The sequence below is a fragment of the Silene latifolia genome, chromosome 1, assembly GCF_048544455.1.
Source record: "Silene latifolia isolate original U9 population chromosome 1, ASM4854445v1, whole genome shotgun sequence".
NCBI classification, from domain to species: Eukaryota; Viridiplantae; Streptophyta; class Magnoliopsida; order Caryophyllales; family Caryophyllaceae; genus Silene; species Silene latifolia.
Window position 1 is genome coordinate 7,085,003 of NC_133526.1, and position 22,112 is coordinate 7,107,114.

At 35.9% G+C, this 22,112-nt stretch overlaps 2 protein-coding genes and 1 long non-coding RNA gene across 5 annotated transcripts; 1 reads left to right on the top strand and 2 right to left on the bottom strand.

Annotated features, from left to right (window-relative positions):
- Positions 1–685: 685 nt before the first annotated feature.
- Positions 686–6,502, bottom strand: LOC141595603 (uncharacterized). Its single transcript, XM_074415569.1, has 6 exons — positions 5,830–6,502; positions 5,266–5,480; positions 2,401–2,677; positions 2,221–2,306; positions 2,052–2,143; positions 686–1,372 (listed from the first exon to the last, which is right to left on the bottom strand). The coding sequence occupies exons 1-6, from the start codon at positions 6,118–6,120 to the stop codon at positions 1,125–1,127; spliced, it is 1,209 nt and encodes a 402-aa protein (XP_074271670.1). The 5' UTR covers positions 6,121–6,502; the 3' UTR covers positions 686–1,124.
- Positions 6,503–9,740: 3,238 nt separating this feature from the next.
- LOC141595610 (syntaxin-61) lies at positions 9,741–15,372 on the bottom strand. 2 transcript variants are annotated; one of them, XM_074415581.1, is made up of 7 exons: positions 15,115–15,372; positions 13,962–14,075; positions 13,130–13,247; positions 11,981–12,159; positions 10,572–10,662; positions 10,109–10,174; positions 9,741–10,015 (listed from the first exon to the last, which is right to left on the bottom strand). In XM_074415581.1, exons 2-7 carry the CDS (start codon positions 14,027–14,029, stop codon positions 9,905–9,907), a joined length of 633 nt encoding a protein of 210 aa, XP_074271682.1. In that variant the 5' UTR covers positions 14,030–14,075; positions 15,115–15,372; the 3' UTR covers positions 9,741–9,904. The 2 variants fall into 2 exon arrangements, with proteins under 2 accessions (XP_074271682.1, XP_074271676.1); XM_074415575.1 differs by having other exon boundaries at positions 13,130–13,243; positions 15,115–15,327.
- A 2,754-nt stretch (positions 15,373–18,126) lies between these two features.
- On the top strand, positions 18,127–22,010 carry LOC141595626 (uncharacterized). Of its 2 annotated transcripts, none has more exons than XR_012522284.1 (5): positions 18,127–18,880; positions 19,322–20,028; positions 20,253–20,330; positions 21,045–21,487; positions 21,610–22,010. It is a non-coding gene; the product is annotated as an uncharacterized LOC141595626 (long non-coding RNA). The 2 variants fall into 2 exon arrangements; XR_012522285.1 differs by lacking the exon at positions 21,610–22,010 and having other exon boundaries at positions 19,322–19,457; positions 19,971–20,028; positions 21,045–21,463.
- The last annotated feature ends 102 nt before the right edge of the window (positions 22,011–22,112 follow it).

The following is a 22,112-nucleotide window of genomic DNA, read 5'->3' on the forward strand; positions in this document are numbered from 1 at the left end:
GCTCGGGTTCCAACTGCAACTAAGCTCGCTGAAGCAGGTGTCGTGTTTAGAGCAACGGATAGCAGTCGTTGTAGTAAGCCACTCTTGGACATAGGCATTGATGAGGATAACCATGTGTTAATAATTCCGGAGTTGATCATGTGGCATCATACAGAAACATTTTTCAGGAATGCTATGGCATATGAGCTATACAATCATACAGCTAATGGAGACGACGATAAATCTATCAGCGATTACTTGTGCTTCATGGATGACTTGATCAATACTAAAGAAGATGTCGCATTGCTCGTGGAGAATGGTATAATTCAGAATTGGCTCGAGTCTGATGAAGTCGTGTCAAATCTGTTTAATTCTATCACAAAGAACATACTGGCAGACTATGCATCCTACTCAAAAATATGTGAAGGCTTAAACAGATTCCGTCCTAATATGCGATGGTTAAAAGGAGTTCTTAGGCGAGAGTTTTTCAATGAGCCGAAAGCAATTATGTACTTCGTCACTGGAGTACTTATACAAACGGTTGCCTCCATTGCACAGACAGTTGTTACTTTTCGGTCCTCTAAGTGACTTGTACTTTTCGCCTTCCTAGGGCTGTAAACGACTTGAGCCGGCTTATGTTATGAACTCCATATGTATCAATATCGTCTACTTTTATATCAAGCAACCCGAATAGCTTTGTAAATTGTAACAAACAAAACACAAAAACTAAAAATCTATAAAACAAAATTTGAATGAGGTATATTATACTCAATCAGCTGCTAGCACTTTACATTTGCATCTGCAGCTCACAGTAACAACCTTTCTGAATGTTTTTAGTCCTTAAACTGACTGCTACATAGGACTTCTATCAATTTTCACTATCATCAACCTTACTATAACCTCGGTAAGGTGCAGTAGATTCCGAGTGCACCTCTCGAGAAACCAATCTCGGGTTCACCGGGATAACAATATCCAGGCATAGTATCAATATTTCTCCTTCATTTTTTTCTTTTTTCTCACTTTCTCTTCAACTCTCGGTTTTCTCCCATTTGCCTTCATTTTCTACCAAAACGCGCATTTTCTTAAAAATATAAATTCCTTCATCTGTGTGGCATCAGCCCAATTGTGACGTAGCAAATAGCAAGTCACCTCTGATATAAGGATCGTGAAAGGAAGAACTCGAAGTCTGGATGATTGACCTGAAGCTGCTTTAGCCAACGATCTGCAGACTCGGTGAGAGAATTTACAAGAGGGCATTCTGACTCCCTCTTTCCAGTCCATATCACGCCCTTGAATTTATAGGAACCCAAACCAAATGCTGGTAATGAGAACCTCAGAGTTCCATCAGTTTCCAATGAGTCGATCAACTTGGGAGAATGCATGCTCCCTTCACCTGAGGAAACAAATTTGTGAGCATACTCCTAAGTTGTTAAAAGCCAAAAATTTCTTATTTTTTGCTTCTGGATTATGGTGGAACAAAGTAAAAATTCCGTGTAAATCCAACACCCGTACATCATCAGCTTAGACGGAGCCTAACTACCTAACACCTATTGCACTAGCGCCACTAGGTGGTGCGGGTCATCATCAATACTAATACAGATGCGATTTGCGATTTGTGTTTTGCAAAGAGCCTCCACATTGAAGATAAGGCTTGCCAAACAGTTGCTAGGGTGATATTTTCAACCCATCTACTTTTGAATCATACAGCAGTAACTTTTGAAAGAATTGGTTAAATACAGTGGAGTTAACAGAAGGGCTGTTGGGTATGGCAGGAAGGCGTGGCCGCTGCTTGAAGAGAAAGGCGGGCGGCAGCTGGGTAGAGGAGCGGAGTAAGGAGGGTGGATGGGTAGGCAAGTATGTAAGTGGTAGTATGTACGTAATTATACAATGAGGAAGGCTATACAAATGAATATCAATATTTTATCCCAAAACCTATAGTGACCTAAGCAACATAGTTTTAGTTTTTTGGTGCAAGGGGAGCCACAAGGTTTTAATGCTGACTGGATACGAACCCAAGTCATGAGACATCTGCTACCTAAGCAACAGGTTCCGAACGTCAAGAAGAGGGTTACCTTCCAAAGGTGTAGAAAGACAATGATATGTCAGAAAACAAGCATCCAAGTCCTTCAGTGTCGATGCAGAGGGTATTCTGTAAATAGGATACCTGCATATGTCATGAGTGTATGACTAAAATTGGATCACAAAATGCAAAAGAAAATATAAATTAGACATTCAACTGACCATGCCACCGACATCCAACTACTAGGATGCAAATCACAGCTTCTCAATGTTTTGAGCTGTGGATACACGCTTGCTAGTTCTCCCGCCTGTAACAACAACAAAAAAAACATCATTTAATTTGACTAAGCTGGTGCTAGTAATGTCATTAAGAAAATACATTATAGGTTTGAGTATACTGACCTTACTAGCCAGCGGCTCACGACAATAAGGACTTTCTTTCTCGAAAAACTGAAAAAGCATTTCACCCCGAGAACTCCCGCCATCACTTTCATCACTGCAAAACCCTTCTAGGGATTGTTGCTGCATGCCTAGAGAAGGAAGTGTATTAGAAGCGACCTCTTCTTCCTTTTTTTGAAAATTTTCTGATACTGTGCTGTAGTTGACGTCTTCTTCAACTTCATAGTCGCTACTGTCATCAGAACTTGAGAGCTTGCAATCATCATCACTCTGCCGACCACTGTTACCAGCATGTCGATCAGTACTATATGTTGAGTGTCATTTAAACAAACAAAATGAAGCACGGATATTTACTTCATAAGATTAATTTCAAAAGGGGGCAACGAATTAACTATGATGCTTTGACTCTTCACTTTTAGGGCTAAACACGTCTCCGATACGACACTCAAGAATAGAGGTATGGAACCCACACCCGGCCATCAATTTAACACTGACACTTCTCCTAGCAGAGACAGAAAGGGAGAAGAAGGAGAGGAAGAGAGATTCTATCAACCATATTTTAGGTATTATGTCCCAAAGATCTCTAAAATGCATTCTAAGAAAACACTGAATAGTTCAAACTTATAATTAAGTTTCTGCTTTAAAGACATGTCCACATATTTGAATCCTAATTTATAACAGTGTCGTGCCTCAAACTTTGAGTCATAGTCAATCCGACAATTGGGAATATACTCCTATCTCTCAGACTCCCATCATACCCGAGTCTGACTAGTAGAGCGGCAGAAACAAGTTGGTCTACCTAAGTTGATCAACTTCTCACAATGAAAGTGGATAAGCTATATACACTAACCTGAAGCTAGAAGGTGATTCGAGTTCAGACAACATTGAGTAGGTAAAGGAAACCCTTTCTATCACAAACCCCAAAATCATAAGGGCCAATGTGTCATAAAAGGAGACAAATTAATATGCAGTCCCTAACAGAAGTCTTCCCAGACCAAAACCAATTAAATTATGGATTACATTCAATATCTGAGGTACTATTCCGGTACGGGTAACTGTTGTGTGATATAATGGCAGCATTTAGTACCAACTACTATGCATCTTACCAATGTTATTAAATTTTATTTCCAACTGGATGTTTACGCATATGGTAGATTAAAGATCTGTCGTGGAAAACACAGACGGCCATTAAAATAGGAAGCTAAATATCTACGTAACTCGTAATTCCATAATGACATTCACTGGTGAGTAGGTGAAACAAAATCAAACACACTCCGAATGATCCCAAAATACCTTGCAGGTGTTGTTACCCATAAAACTTGCTATTGACCTAGCTAGGGAGTCCTAAAATGGTAGCTAGACAAAAATTCATTGTGGTTTGGATATTTTCTCTAAAATTAAGTCCTAGAACCCGCGTGATCTTCAGAGGAATTAATAACTTCCTGCGACTAAGTACATCGACTTTCAAAAGAAAAGAAGCTGCCAACAACATTAGCCCTAAGTGAGGATACGCACTGACCACACACCAATTACGAGTTACTACCTCAAAAGTCTTCTTCTACACACCCTGATTTAATAATCTGCCTATTTTAATCAATAAGCCCAATTTGTCTTCTGTTTTGTGAGTAGATTTTTAGAAATGTGGCTTATAACTGAAATGCAGTATCCGAGACTGCTTCATTAGCTATCTCGACTGTGGGTGGTTTTTCTAATGCACTATAGCTTACTGAAAAAAAAAACACCAACCTACAAAACAAATTAACAACCCATCTTAAGACTCTTAACATATCTCTCTATCTAGCGGTTTGAAAGCATTATACACGAAAACGCAACAATAGATGATCAAGAGATGCTATGACAACCACAAGATACACACAAACTAACAGATACCATCTCCGTATTACTAAAAAAGCAACTAATTGACTACCATAGAGAGAAACACGAAGTCAACACATCTAGTTAAATAAACACCAATGTGGGAACAAAAATCAGTGAACAATATTTCGTGATTACGGAATCAAACTATTAAGAAGGTCAAGTGATTCAGAGAGTTGTTTGCCCCGAATAAGGATAGTAGTATATATAATGTACGTTCCAATGGTTTTAAGTGTGTTTAGGGATCCTTCCTATGTGATGTCCACAAGAACAGATCTAAAATTTGTTCAAGCGCAATTTTTTTTTGTTTACTATATAGTCGAGAAGGTAATCATGCTTGCATTACCACCACCACACCACACCACCACCACAATAACAACGACACCACCAGCAACAACAATTTGAGGTTGTCTTACATGATCCAAACCATTAAAGAGAAATGGTTAAAAGACAAAACAAACTTCTTAACCCGAGAATTGTGAACCACGCTACATTTCCTCCCTAGATAGAGCAATAGACGGAAAGTCAAGGGGGGAGTAAAGCACAAAACAAGAGTTAGTTTAGTTGTGACTTGGATAGCAGCGTATCACAAACCCGCAGCTCCTTAGACTACCCTAGAAAGCATGGTCATTGCTAAAAAAACTAAGCCTTTGCTTCTTTGACTAAATAAACTGTCAGCATATCCATTCCACATCAGTTTGCTGGCATTGACATTAAATTAGCTTAACAGATAAAATTTCATCGCCTAACTCGGTCCCAAACATATTCTTTAATGTGACAGCACTAATATAAAAATGCAACTAAAGATGATTTATGATATAAATTGACAACCACAACAATAGCAAGAATAAAAAAAAATACTATTTAAATGAATCAACACGTTTCTAAGGCCTAAAACATACACATCAATGATTGGTAAGCATTCAATTATTCCAAATCGAATTAAAAAGCGAAATAATTAGTGTGTAAAGGATAAAAGCAAAAGTAGAGGACCTTGATTTGCCATCAAATTTCGAAGATTGACCAAATAATTGAATAGCAGATAGATATGGAACATAATATTGGACAATCCCGTCGTCAATGCCATTGAGAACCAAAGGAACACCAGCACCATATGCACTGCATTCCCTGAATGAATCCCACAAATCGCCTAGTGTAAAATAATGTTGATATTCTACATCACATGTTCTCCATCCCTTCATTGTTGTCTGCCCACCAACCAAACAAACAGACAAAACTTAGCAACTTAATCAAAAATACAACCACAACATTTACCCAATGGCTCCCATAAATTGCGAGGTAAGGAGGGGTCGGATGTACACGGCCTTACCCTTTTGCTAGGGAAACAAAGATAGCACAAAGAGGCCGTTTTCGGATGACCCAAGATGAAAATTAGTAAATTAATCAAAAATACAGCATTACCCCACTTAGAGGGGACAAAGATAACACAAACAAACTGTTTTGGAATGACTCCGGGATAAAAATTGCGTCCCATTGAATGACTAAATTAAAAAATTTGAAAAATAAACCTAAAGAATTAAAATGAAAAGTTCAAACCTTGGAGAAATACTGGGCAGCAACAGAAGGAATTGTTGATTCCAAAAACCTAGAAAGATTATTTTGAACAATACCCAATTTCAATTTCTCATCTTTAGGACTACCCACATTTCCATTAACCAAAACCTCAACTTTTTCATCAATTGATGCAACAAAGTTCAACTCTTTTTGCACTTTTTGCTCTTGTTTCTTCTTCAAATTCTTATTTTTTCTAGATTTTACAGGAATATACAAGTCATCTTCATCACAAATAGTATTACCATTCCCAAAATTCATGTTTGAACCTACCATTTTTTTCACTGAAAATTGCTTAAAAAAATTAAAAATTCAATCTTTTGGTGAATTAAAAAATGGTATAAAAAACCCAAAAGATTGAGTCTTGTTTGGTTTTTATAGTACCCAATGAAGTAAAATGAAAAGGGTATCTTTTATTTTCTTAAAAAAATAAAGTTTTAAGTAACTAAATCATATAGGATCTTCTTCTTCTTCAACAACAATAATGCAAAAATGTTTGTTTTTTTGTTTTGTTTTTGTTTTGAGTGTTTTTGTGTTGTGTGTTGGGTGTGTGTTGTTTGCGGCGTTGAAGTGTTGTAATTTTGAGAGAAGTTGACTGTTTAAGGGGGAGTTTAGAGAGTAGGGACAATTGGACAAAAGGGGATGAAGAAAGGAATACAAGGTTTACAAATGAGAGAAGTTTGTGTTTTAAGAGAGAAGAAAAAAGAGAATATCCCTAGATTAAGGGTTAAGTGTGGATTTCTTCATTTTGTTTGAGGGAATAATGTGGTTTCAATAGGGTTTTTGAAACTTGATGCTTATGTTAGGCAAATAATTTGGTGGACTTGAATTTGATTTTATATGTTTAGATTGTGGATTGGTATGTGTTTCATTAGAGATCTTTGTTTAGGACACGAGTATTCATTTTAAAGTTAAAACGGGTTAAATAATATGAATATAACAAAAGCATGATGCATGATATTAGCAAAAACTTTTCATATCTATGCAAATGGTATGTTACTATGTTATAGTGTATTTCATACGGGATAATATTTTAGTTTTTTTGGTAGTTTATGGTCATGACTCATGAGGAATGAACGTCGTCTTTTTTATATAGAGTATGAGATAATAGATCAGTTAGAAGTTTTGAAAATAATGATTTTATCTCTCACATGTAACATCTTAGTTTTCCTAAATAGTTTTGACTCTTGATTGTACGGAACTATGGAAGGAAAAGGTAACAACTTCGTGAGTTAAAGATGAAGAATGAATTGCCGTGTAGTTTGATCTTGCAAGGAAATATCGTATGTCAAAAAGTGGGATGTGATTGTACGTTTATAATACTAATCACGTAGAAAAGGTGATTAACGTTGAATCTACCCAAAAATTTATTACATGTTTTGTTAAAAAAAATGTCTTTATAAAGTGGTTGTAATAAATCACCATACTTTTAATCTAACCATGGTTGAAACTATTTTCAAAAAACTACGTTCAAACATGTTTTAACATGTTATGCGCATTTTAAACAACACAAATTTTATTTTTATGAAAAATTATACCTTTTGAAACATAATATGTCATTTCTTTTGCACTACTATGTTTAGGTTCCATTTATCGTATGCAACATATTTAAGAATTTGTACGGATATGTTATTTATTGGCTAATTCCTTAATCAAGGTTTATTAATTCTACAATTAGCAATTAATTAACCAATATGCAACATAAACCTTCATTTTACAGCCAATAAATAACATTTCTTCAGGAGGATTAAAGAATTAAAAAACTTTCATTAAAAGAGAAACTTTGATTAATTAACGTAATTTATTTTCGCAGTACGTATTTTACTCATTACAGTACTTTTTACACACTATTTTCCATTTACATACCCTTATTGACTATTGTACATCCAAAAGAGAAAAAAAAAAACATGGAGTACTCCGACTACCATGTTGAACCACCACCATAGACCTCACCCCTGGCCCCACCGTCGGATCCTCGATGTCCGTTCGGCCACACGTCACCATTCCCCTCGTCCTGTTGTACCAACAAACCCACCCTCCTCCGACGGCCATTCTCACCCTCCGTAATTCGAAAAACCCAGATGTACACCTATAAGTCTATAACCCAGATATACTACCAACTTCATATGTCAACTTAAACAAATGTCTTGCCTAATTGACAATTTATGTCGTTAATGTTTGGTCCACTAATAATGGCATACAATGATACAAGGGTTCTCCTGGTAATCATGGTTATCCCCAATTCCCCATCACTCTAATTATGTATCAAGATATCAAATTGTCCGCCTCCGTTTCCTATGCGACTATGCAAAATCAGTCGTTTCTGACGGTGGTGGTGTATGGTGGTTTACGGCGATGACATAGGGCGGTGATTGACGGTGATGAATGATTGCAGTGATGGGTAGAAGTCTAGAAAAGGAGATGAGAATTGAAAGAATAACAAATTAGAGAGAAAGAAGATGAGGGGAATGAGAGGGGTAAAAGAGTCAATAGTGTACTGCAAAGAGTAAAATGCGTACTGCGAAAATCAACACCCCCGGTTGGATCGGGGGCAAACGCCTACGAAAAGATCGCTTAGATTTAATAAAGGGTCGCTTGGATTTATCCATAGTTTGTTTAATTTCTGCCTTATACCAAAATTCCTACTTCGTATTAAAAATTTTTTAGGTCCAGCCAAAATAGGATTAGGTTTGTTTATTTATCTTTATATTTATTTTTTTAATAGGGTAATGCTAAATACAACCCACTGGGTTGTATTTAAGTACAACCCACTGGGTTGTATTTAAGCATTAAATACCTTCTAATTTGGGTATTAATTTAGGATTTTTTTTTTTTTGGTGAGAAGAAGCGGAATACATCCAAGAAAATAAAGCTAAAATAAAACACAAAGCAAAAAGAAAACTAAAACCGCAAAGCTACTAAGCCGAATAAAAGGGAACCCTCCGAGGCCACCAGACTCCTCCGATATCTTGCTCCATTAGACGGAAGAGTTGGTCTGGCATATTAGAGAAGTCATAGTTAATCAATTTTTGTCCCTGCACAACTCCTCTATTAGCCAGCCAATCCGCACAAGAGTTTGCTTCCCGGTATTAATTTAGGAATTGAGAACTAAATTACACATTAACCAATACAATTAATGCAAATATTAAGAATTTATTTCCTCTTTTGGTTTCTTAAATACAACCCACTGGGTTGTATTTATCATTACCCTTAATTAAATTACAAATTAAATCGATTTGTCCACTATCAGTCCAATTTGTCTATTTTCTCAAAAGAAGAACTCCATTAATTAATACTCTTGAAATTAATGATCATATCATCCATTTATGATTTAACACTTTAATTCAGTCTTCAATTAACAAGAGAGGAAATATAAGACGTGAATTAATTTTCACAAATTCTCATTGAAGACATGACATATCCGTCACAAGTTGAAGACGGATATCATTTTACCTCACAATGTACCCACTTTTTCTCTCTCTGCAACACTATTCATGTGATCCCCTTTCTCCACTAACCCATTTTGTTACCATTTTATCTCACAAAATATCCGTCACAAATGGTAACCCGTCACAAGGGAGACCAATTGATTAATTTTACCGTTGAAAAAGAATCTATGAGCAGACTCAACCTATCCTTTTATTTCATTTAGTATATCGAGGTCCATGCCCAGAAAAAACGAACTGGTGGAAAGATCATGAAACTAATTACGTTAATAAACCGATACAAAGCACAACCTCGGCCCAAGTTACACTATAGTCACATTTAAGACGATAACAAATTAAAATGTACTGCGTAGGTGTAGTGGAAGTAGGAAACTCTCCAACAAAAAACATCCTCATACATAAAAACATGATGCACAAATTCAACTCCGGCAGTATAGCCAACACCGAATATTTGGAAAGAACGGAAAAGATGCTTCCTTGCTCTCATAAGCCATAACAGAGGACAATTGCATTCGCAGAAACTATGATACATGCATTGCTAATGAACTAGAAACATTTTTCAGTCTTTAAACTAGATAAAATCCCTTTCAAATACCAGGATCTTAAATTCTACCTCACACGACAAAGACGAGGACAAAGAGTATTACAAAAAGCACCACCAAAAATAGTATCATCATAATTTGGCCCTTCGCCCCTGCCTTTTTCATTACGATTTCGACCTTTTTCTGCAGAAGGGTAAATAAAGGCATCACAACGGTAATTTATTTATTACATTCTTGACAAAAAGTACTTCGTATGTGAATATTGCCCTGTAATACCTGAAGAAAGTCAAGCCGATTTGAGGTGCTGTCCATTTCAGTACCCAGGTCGTCAATGATTTTCTCCTGCAGTAGACCATAGGGCAAAAACATGAGTCGATAATCAATCTCAAAGCACAAAGTTCAAAGGTAAGATGCGCAAGCATGGATCACAGTAGTAAATCTCGACTTGTAACTTGATCCTAAAATCGGTAATCAAGGTTAATCTCGGCAGATAATGTGGCAGCAGTAACCTTCAAAACCTTCATACCTTCTCGCGGCAGAGATTTAGTACCAGGGCATGGTTTACTACGTACAGAACTAACAGAAGAAATCGCCCATAAACTATAGTTTTGTAAAAGTAAAAGTCCAAACAGAACGGTATCAGACTATCAACATGGTACCATGGCAGGATTTAATGATTTATTATCAAGATAGTACTGAGATTTAATAGTTTAAGTTTCCACACTAAGGTTGCACTAACCTGAGCAAGCAGTTCTTCATGAATATTAAGCCCAATGTGTCCAATTCTCTGGACGCTGTCACTGAGTAAGTCAAGGTCTTCATCCTGTTGCCTGCATATATTCAGAGGTTAGGTGGTTTGAATTTCGAAATCAACTTATCATCTCACTCAACAAAAGGTGAACAAGTAAAACTGTTTGTACTGTATCGCATAGTGTACAATTTTAGGAACACAAACTGCATGGAGTTTGTTCCCGGGTTCTTGATATTGAACCCAGTAGACTTCTGCAAACCAGTTCCCCTAACCAAAGGGAACACCGAACCATGCAACAATGGTTCTTCCAGCAAAAAATTTCAGAATAATCATCAGCACAGCAACAGGTAGTAAAAATAGAGCTGACTGTTTTCAAATACTGACTAGCAGATCTAGTGTTACTGTTTCAAGCTGGATATGGAGGCTGCACTCCCAATTCCACAATAGACTGAACAGTATCTTCTCATTGTTAATTAGTCGCCAACAATTCTTTCATCCACACCGGCAACACTAACATCTCCTCTCTTTTTTTATATCAAATTCTTATAAGACTCCACAAAGCAAATACAATTAACACAGGTCTTTATTTTTATTTTCACATATTTATTATATTATCCATGGGAATATCACTGTGATATCATGTGTATCGGTAATTGCAATGAGGTACCATGAAGTTTTGACAATCATAATAATCTTCAAAGTCTAGAAATTGAGTGAAACTATGATTTCCAGTTGATGGAATTGTCGTGCCATTGAGTTTTCTAGATAAACGAATTAATTTTAATGTATATGAAAAGGGTAAGATGGTAGGTATAGTGAATAATCTTCCATTATCATAGACTCATAAGAACTGTAAACTAAAGTAAAATACTGCCCATACCCTAAAAAGGCACAGTGGATTAACTAATGCGGCAATGCAGACTGGTACTACCAGACGGCAATACTAGCTGAGCTATCTAACAACCACACTGAAACCTCGATTATTGGTTACACACTGAACAAAAATACCACTAACAGGGGAAACCAAATGGCACTTGAACATCAACCAATACTTAAAAGAGGATCAGTGACCAAAATCAACAGGAACACTGCCATTTTTAGATCAGGACTCAGTAATGCAGAACTTCTAATGCTCAGTTGCAAAGTGTCTAAACAAAACACATACAAGGAACGCCGTCACTGATATTGATACGAAAGTATGAGACTAACTTTCATAGCTCTACACTATGAATCAAGCTCTACACTGTGAATCTAAGCAATTGATTGTTATTGTGGGTGACAGATTTACCATTGAACGTGAATAGACAGGAAGGGAGCAATACGCAAACACATATACCAACACACACATGAAAAACTAGTATAAGGAAGGCATATAAGAAAGGGAATTATGACATTACTTTATCAGAAGCAATTGTCTATCAGATTCAGATGATATTAAATCATCGTTGTGTTGCCCATATTGATTGGATGTTTCTGTTGGATTTGACTGATCCATAGGAAGCCTCATCAGCTCCCGGTGTGAATCATGATAGCTGAGACCCTTGCCGGCAGATACTTTTTTCTTCACAGTGCCCACCTAATAAACATTCACATGACATGGATACACAAACAACGCATCAATAATATCCTCCCAAATGTCCCTGGGCACAATATCTATACCTCAAAAGATCATTGTCTTTGTTCATAAAGAGGTTTCATAAGTTACACTCCCAGCCTTGAGACAATAATGAGAAGAAACGAGACATCAGTTCCCTTTTATTATTTTGCTTCCCTTATCTTCATCGATCATATGATCTATTTATTTTGTCAACTTGCATCTAGCAGGATACTGACTAACCAAAGTAAACAAACGTATGAACTCCAAAACTTAAACTGAAGGGTCTTATTTACACCAAAGGGCTTCAAAAGCCACCAAATAAATAACATCTATATGAACCGAGGTTTTAAAGAACTTGAAACTCACTGTTAGACACAAAATTTAGAAACAAAAATCTAGAGGTTTTGAGAAATAACCAAACAAACATACAAATCATATAATAAGACATAAAATCAAGCCAAACTCGTGTATCCACGTGGATACTTTGCCTGTATTCAACCCTTTACAATATCAGGTATCATTCCATCCAAACTCCCAAGTATATCCATGTTACTTCTAGTCACTTTTAATTATATATTCTTGAGTCTTACCTACATTCCACTATCTTACAAGATTATCATGCTTCAAGCCTCCAAACACTACTTCCACTTAGTCTCTCAGAGTCTGACCTCTATATTCATGTTGGGTTAGCATGGAAAAAAGGAATTAGGAGGTGGCAGTAGACAGGAATTCTGTATCTAAGCAGAGACTAGTTAGCTTTCCTTACCAAATTCCCTCTATTTCTCGAAAAATTCCATTTTAAAATCAACACCAAATAATGAACTTATGAAGACTCTTATAAGAAGATGCTTTTTCTAAAATTCCTTTTTAAAAAAATACCCACAACATGCATCACCACTTTGCTAAATTAGTAATTGTTTTTTCACACTTGAAGCAGCAATAGTAGTACCTGATCACGTGCAGTTCTAGTCCATTTTCGTCGTTTCTCCAGCTCTGCGATATCAATGCCAAAGTAAGCAGGGTCCCTGGAAGCGACAGAAATCGCCTTGTCCAACTCATCAACCTTCCTATCAAAAGAACAGGTTTTAGTGCTGTTTAGAAGACTAGGAAAGTGGTTAAAATGGGGTTTATAAAACGTTTATCCGGACAAGACAATAGGCAAAGTATAGGGATAGAGTTATACAATCCTCTGGATACTAGGTTATTGAAGCAATAAAAAAGGTATAGATTCAGTGGATCTTACAGACACACTAAGTTGCTGCTTTCTTAATGAATTGACAAAACATAGTTTATATACAGAGGATTTGGAAATTTATAATAAAGCTAATAACCAAAAAGTTAGAATTCTATTCTACCAAAGGTTCCTTTGACATTTTATTTTAATTTAGGGAAATGTTTACTTAATGGTTCCTTGATATACTCGACAACCAAAAAATCAAGCTAAACATGATCTGATTAGCTTCAATTTGACTATTCAGTTCTCGTATTTTGACTTTGGTTTGAAGAAACAAAAAAGCAAGTTTGATATGATCTACAACTCTACAAGTCGTCGCAAAAGTTTTTTACAGGCACCAACGTAGCAAGCACTCTCAGTAATAAAGAAAATAAAACTAGTCTCGCATTATTGTGCAAAAAGAACATCTATTGTCCTTAAGATAACACCTCATAAAAGTAACTCTCAAAAACCAAAGCAGCATGTATCACATCTATGATTCTATGTAGAAGAAAAGATGCAAATAAGATCAACTACATCACAACGCAGGAATATTTACGATATATACCTGCTCTTGAATGCTCTCACAGCCAGCGATGACCACTGTCGTAAGTCGCGCTTGCTCCCCAGTACCATAAGCTGCAGATTCCCATTGATGGAAACTAGATAGTAGCTTATCAATCTGAAAAAAGAGAAACTGACTCAAAAAAAACATGGCAGAATACATCACAGATCCCCAACATTCACATTCTAACATAGATCAAAAGCTGTCACAATCCCTCCAACTACAGGAGACTACAAGTATAAATGAAATCCGACACAATTACACAAAGTTACTAGCGAGAAATTACCTAACCATATAATTAAATATCGGGTTCAGTCACAGTATCAACTGTCAAGGCCTAATCTTTATATTCAACAAATATCGCCTCAAAATACAGCAAACATACTAACAGGAAGTCACCTAATAGTCCTAATTACAGACTTCAATATCGGGTTCAGTCGCAATATCAATTGTGGTAACCCAATTTTGATATACAATAAATATCGCCTCAAAATACAGCAAAGTTACTGGCAGGAATCGCCTAACTACAGACTTCAATATCGGGTTCAATCGCAGTGTCAACTGTGGTAACCCAATTTTGATATACAATAAACATCGCCTCAAAATACAGCAAAGTTACTGACAGGAAACACCCAACTACAGACTTCAGTATCGGGTTCAGTCGCAGTGTCAACTGTGGTAACCCAATTTTTGCATAAGATAAATATCGCCTCAAAATACAGCAAAATTACTAACAGGAAATCAGGAAGCCACCTAATTACAGACTTCAATATCGGGTGCAGTCGCAGTATCAACTGTGGTAACCCAATTTTGATATACGATAAATATCGCCTCAAAATACAACAAAGTTACTAACAGGATATCAACAAGTGACACAATTATCTATTGGTCCAGTCGCGGTATCAACTGTCACGACCTAATCTTAATATACGATACATATCGCCTCAAAATACAGCATAATGCACCCAAATCTCAATCGAACTAAACCCTAATTCTTATTTAAAACGATCGTACGACGTCGTAATTAGGAAACAGACCTAAATCATATAGAATTACGCCATGAACTCAATTACTAACTAGCAAAATAATTGATCACTTTGTAGGGCAGCTAATTAAAAGAATATGAAGAATAATTAGGGATGAAAAGGAAACTAACAGAATCTTGGATCTCTTCCTTGACGATGTAAAAAGGATCTTGAGCAGACGACATCTTTAAGATCGAAATCGCGAAAGAATTGATGATTTGTTGACGCGATTTACGATGTGTTGGTTGTTGTTGATGTTGGATTTACAGATGCTCTCTTCACTTGTTGGTTGTAATTTGTAAATCCAAAACTTCTGACTTGTGGAAAATTGAAGATGGGTCGTGTACTCGTGTTGGACCTTCTGGTATGTGGCCAACAACAATGAAGTGGTTTCGGGTCGGGTAATTACTATACGTATTTACGTTTATTTTACGATTATTTTATTTCACAAATATTGGTGATGTATTGGGTTTTGATGGGTCTTTTGCCAAAATAACTGTTTGTTTAAAATTATTCGCCAAAATAACCATTACATCAAACTATTGTCCAAACTAACCATATATAGGTTAAAAAAAAATGTTTAGCTTAATTAAACCACCTTAACTAATGAACAAGAGAACTAAATAAAGAAGATAGTAAAATTTAGTAAAAATAGAATTATACTCCATCCTATTCATTTTTTAAAATTATGGAATAATGATTATATTCACCACTAAAAAAAGTACACAATTATTAACACATACAAAATAAAATATACTTAGATTTACTGTTTTCGTTTCAATATCAAGATCAGTAAAATCATCGGTTGTTCTAATAGAAATTAAATTAAAATTCACCAGAAAATTAGTAAATTAAATTCAAATTATATGATCTACTCAAGCCTAAGTCCTCAACGATCGTGTACTTCGTATTTGTAAAATTTGGATTAATAGCTTTGTTATCATGCTATATTTTGTATGAAGTGCTGGGTTAGAAAATTTTGAGATACAAGAATTTCCTACGAGTCTGTTACTACTATACTATTAGTCCTCCTTTAATGGTAAAATCAATCTTGCAATTTAATGTGTAATTTATCAAATGAGTGAGATTCATTAAAAAAAAAATTTAACAATTATTTTTAATGAAAACAATGTGAATAGGCTAACAATATTTGTGGGTTAATTAAGGTAAAAACTCTTTTAGCTAAGATATTGCTAGTTTGGCAAATACTTTGATGAAATGGTTATTTTGGCGAATAGTTTGAAGCATATGGTTATTTTGGCAAAAGACCCGGTTTTGATTGCCTAACTCTACATCAATTGTTCGTCCATTTTAGATTTTCGGTCACCATTTCTGTGGTGGAGCAAAAAAAATTTCCTATTGGGATTTTGACTTAATAATTTTTTCTTTTTGATTAACGGAAGAAATAAAATCTCATAGACCTATAGAGAGTAGAGTCCCAGAAAATTCATAAGAAGCAGGGATATAACAAAACGAGTACAAAACAAACAATTCATCATTTTCAACACGAAAAACTTGCGTACTAGTATCACGCACCAAGCCTCCTTTGCATAGTCCTTTTCTCCTTCCATGATCTTAATGTTGTCCAATTGTTTAACCATTCCTCCAAAGTGTAGGATAAAAGTGTCATCCATGATGTGCACCCCATCCAAAACTCAAGAACATTTTGACTTAATAATTAAACTTATTTTTCTTTTTGGGGTTTTGACTAAATAATCACACTTTTTCTTCGCAATAAAAAAAGTATAAATTTTCACCTTAAAAATTAGTCACACTAAAAAATGTAAGTTTTGACTTGTGTTAGGACCTCGAAACCTTATGCATGGATGCCCATGTGACGACCTTTTTTCATCAATTTATTTTCGGTTCTAATTTGTTGATTTTAATGGGGAGATATAGATAATAAATAGTCATACCTACGGTTAAAAAGTCCTCTGTGTTATGTTGCGTAGTGTCAAATTATAGATATGTCTAATCTAGTCTTAAACCACTACATTTTTAAAATCACGCAAATTTAACAATAAAAGATGAGTTATCAAAACGTTGTGGAGTAAAGACTTCACCAGCTACTATAAAAAATGTGATGCGAACGGCAAACCATGTATCGCGACTAGGTGGACCACCTTACTTGAGTCATATTGTCGAGACAACTAAGTTTTGAAGGGGGATAATTGACACTTTTTTCTTGGTTTATGTCAGTTTCTCTATTATTGAGCTTAAATGCGAAGCTGAGGATCCCTATATTTTGATAAATTTCTCGTCTCACTTATTCTAAAATTACTACATTTGCTCTAATTAGTCTCTTACGAGCAATTTTATACTAAATTTTGTAAATCCGAGTCATTTATAAAAGAATCATCGCCAATAAAATCAAAAAAACATTTGTTAGAAGAGTCTGTTGCACAAGATCATTAGTAAATTCGGTAAACAAATTAGTTCATGTCGAATTTGTGTCATACATCAAAATTTTCGTCAACAAAATTTAAGAAGCTACCTCCAACTTATTAAAACCAAGGGAAAATTAAAACCAAACAACTCACACAAATAAATGAGGAGCATTGATAACAAAACTAAATATCCCCCGACTCCTTTTCCCAGCAGAAAGACTTGCATAAAATCTTCCATATTCTCCTTTAATACAGTGTTCTGTAAAACAACTTTTTTAATATGGTAAAATTATTTTTTTGGTCCATGCTCTATACCACAGTAGCACAGCCACCACAAAAAATTGAAACCAACATGACAAAAAAAAGTAAAACAGTAGTCCTTATTAGATAACTCAATCTAGGCTAAGTCGCCACCTCTAAAACATATTATCGGTCTTTTCACTAGATTTTCGAACATTATTGTTCTCAACGATTAAACTGACTTTTCAATTTTGAAGATTTAAAATTCATCAGATTTCAAAAAGTAAAATTCTCCAAGTTTATACCAAATTCACATTGTACTCAATTAAGCTGCAAGTGTTCTTTCACTCGAACATTATTGTTCTTTTAAGTCGAGACGCAACAGTAACATTGGTTCATATTATAATCAGTCGTAAACTCGTAATATACTTGGATTACTATGTGTTGCATGCCTTGTATGATTTTGGTCATGACTTATGTATACAACTCTTCAGTCTTCATCACTTGCAATAAAAATAAACACAAGAGACAAAGTCCGCGACAACAATAAGACATAGTGAGGAAACTGTCACAGGAGATAAAACTTATGCCACAAGATCATCAAAAGTTGGAAACAGAAATGGACTGACAACTGCATCAATTTCATTCAGCGACGAGCAAATTATCCGAAATTCAACATTAATCACCATTGCCATTTCTAAGACCCTTCTAAATGTCCAAACTTTGGAAATTCTCTCTATGAGGAACAGTAGAGCAGTAACCTCCGTGCTCCACATGTGATACACAGTATTTCTACAGTACTCTTCTCCATCTTCTACTGTTGTTGCTGCTGCTTTCTTCATTTCTTCATCACTCTGATGCTCCTCCTTCTCTCTTCGTTTCTTCATCGCTAATTTCTTATACTTATCTCATCCTAATTCTCTAAATTGCTTGATATCGATTAGATATTCAATCTCAATTATTATAACCCTTTTCCCTCATCAAACAACAAAACCCCATTTACCAACACCAATAACCATATCTTTGAGACAGCAAAATGGGGAAGATGGTCCTATTGTTGGGTGATGAAGATGGTCATATATATTCTCAACTCATCGATTCTCTAAACTGCTCGATGTCGATTAGTTCAATCTGATCGATGGTCCTATTTTCGATGATGAAGATTGCTCGCATTTGTTACGATTAGGGCTACAACTATTGATGATTCCCCATAGAAGGCTGTGGATCTGGAATTTTTTCGTGCATCTGGTTATAACTCGCTCAAGCCCAGGTATTGATTTCATTTGCTGATTTTCTCCTTTTTAATTTACTAATTTTTTGTGTTTTGATTTCCGTCTTTACCCATTAATAAAACCTTAAGAAACTTGCTTGTGAAATCATATGCTTTCCAATTCCGAGATTTGGAAAGTACTGTATTAATAGGTTTGATCTTGGCTGTAAGCTCAAACAATGTTTTGATGCCATCTGTTTCAAATCACCGACTTGGCTTTTCATTCTGAATTTTTGCAGCAAGTAATAATTGTAATTTCTGATTTGGATAATTTCTTACTCGAGTTTTGGTGATTCTGGAATTACTTTTCGTGATTAACTTCATCTTTTGAGATTTAGGGTTTTAATTTCTTCTTCTCAACTTAGATCTTCTAAAATCTGCGTTGTATAGTGAACTTAACAATTTATAATTTCTGATGATGATGCTCTCCCTTGCTAGCAGATAGACTTAACATTAGTTAGTCTATTCCTGGCCTCGCCCCTGATGATGCTCTCCCTTGCTAGCAGATAATATGTACGAAGTATGTGCTTTCATCATATGAGCATGTAGTTCTGACTGTGGTCCTCTACTCATGAAGGTATGATCCAGAGTTTGTATTTCTGCTACCATCACATTCGTGGAGAGAGGCAATGAGGTTTAAGGCTAACTTCTAGGGAATCTCTCTCTGGTTTAATTATTGGATGTTAGATCGATTTCTCGATATACGAAATATCTCGAGGGTAGTTATTAATATTTTTAACAAAATTCACTTGCCTATTCGTTCGTAAAGTGGTGAACGCTTGAGCTCCCCAGCTGATTTTATTTTGTTCGCAACGTGGTCGGCGCTAGAGCTCCCATATTGAATTTATAAGACAAACTCGGTTTCTTAATATTATACGTATTCTAGCGACTGCTCTTCAGTACCTTGCGATCGGGCCGAGGTTTAACCAAATCTGGGGTTCCTTGCTGTAGTTAGGCAAACAGCAGGGAAACAACCAATGTTTATTGTCGTATTCACGGCCATATGTTCTGTGCCTGGTTTCCAACCCTGCTAACAAATCCAAACATTAAGAAACCGAGTATGTCTTCTATGTGGTCTTTTTTAATGCAGCTGCAGTTGTTGGGGACGAAGAATTTCATAAACAAATTCGGCCTCCAGTGTCGGTTAGGTATTCATCTATTTCGTTTTCTTATGTGTGTCCTCTTAGTTTATTAGTTTGATTATCTTGTACATCACATTATGGTATTAGTTTGTTACTGTATTTACCGTGGTGAATGATTGTGTAAAAGGGTGAACAGCTTAGTTGGTGTACAACTTTTACAAAGAATTGTAAGCCACTTTTGTTTTAGGCCAACGCTGATCATCCGACAAATCATGATCCCTTCATTTCAGGGGATTTCAAGTGATGTTTAAGGAAGATCCGCATGTTACAAACAAGAATAAAGTGGTGGTTGATCCTGCGGAATCGGGGTAATTTCTAAATTTTACACTTTATTTTATTTGATGGTCACTTATAGGTGTTATTCTTCCTCTCCATTTAAGAACATGTTGAGCTCTGAGTTCAAAATATGTGGGCTGTGAGCAGTCCTTAAAGCTATATTTCAAAAGCTTTATGAACCACTTTACATTCTGAATTTTTGAAGGAGGTGGGAGAGATGGAGAAAGAGAGATAGGGGAATGGATGTAGGGGAGGAAGGGAGGTGTAGAGAGTTTCTGTTTGGTTTTAGTCATATTAAGATTGAGAGATGGAGAGGGAGTAGGAGAGGCAGGATGGATGGGAAGGAGGAGGTACATAGAGTTTGTGCTTGGTCATGTTCAGATTGAGAGGGGGAGGTTTGGAGAGGGAAAGGGAGAGAAAGCGCCTGTGTTTGGCTTTGTTTAGGTTACCATCTTATTTAGTTTTGAAAGTTAATATTTATTTATGTAATTAATTTATTTATGTGTTGCAATATTATTTCCTGACAGTTCTACATAAATAAATTAATTTTTAATGTGTCTCGATATGGATTCTCGCATTAATCTATAGTAGTACTTATTATAGCATTTCAGTTACTCTCGTATGAGACTCAGTCTAATGCTAATATCGACCGAGAGACATACCCCATTGATATCGTCACTTATGTTATGTCCTGCCGATGTTATTTACTATACTAATTTGACATAGTAGAACTCACTTTTCCACAGGTGCGTGTTGCTGCCAAAGTCAATGCAGTTATGATCGCTGTGTTCACATCGTTGGGAGCAGCAGCAAGAAATTTGATTATGGTGGTATTATTACCCATTCAGCTTGAACAAAGATCCCACCCTGAGTGTTACCCACATGCCTTTCTCAACATTGAGCTTGCGAAATTTAACCAAATCATTATTGCCTATGAAATTGAACTGCATATACAGCAGGAAATTTCTTCCATTAGCTTCAGTTTTATAAAATGAACGCCATTAGATTTACACCAATTCATGTATGAGACTATCTTACAACACGCTTCTTGTGAGACCTTTCATATAAAAGGAATACGTTATAGGTCCGAGAACCAAATTAGTAGGTGTTCTTATCTTGCCTTTAACAGGTTCATGGACATTTCGAAAGGATTAAGTTTGGATCACATTCAGCCCTCCCTATTTGCATAGTATGTCTCCCCACTTCCATATTTTAAAAATCTCAACAATAGCCATTCTATTAGTCTCCTGTACATTTTAATGCATCTGAATAATTTTATTGCATCTGAATCTATTCTTTTTTATTGCAAAGGAAAATGAATTGGGTGCAAAATCGATTCTCTCCAAGCTTCGTTTAGTAAAAGAGACGGTTTCTTCAATCCAATCTAAGGTTAGAAATTAGAGAAAACTAGCCTGGCATTAAAAAGTAGCCTTGATCTTGGAAGGTGGAATGAGAATTCAGGGAAGTCGAGATGAGTGTGGGAGCACAAAAGACTGGAAAGGTGAAAATGTATGGGTCACCGGCTCACAGCCAATAAGTGGTCTATATCCGTCAATGCACATCTCACCGTAGAGTCATCTTAAATGGCTTAATTATCTTTCCGATTATCCGCAAGCTTGATAGTTTGAAACGAGACGGAGATGGGCCTTGTGACTCCGAGTTATCAATTTTTACCTTAGAGTTTGTACCTAAGCAATTGTTACCTAAACAAATATTATAAAAAAAACTTTTGATATGCAAGCTTAATATTTTCAAGATAGACGGAGATTGTCATTGGAACTCCGCGCGCAACGCGCGCGGAGGAACAACTAGTT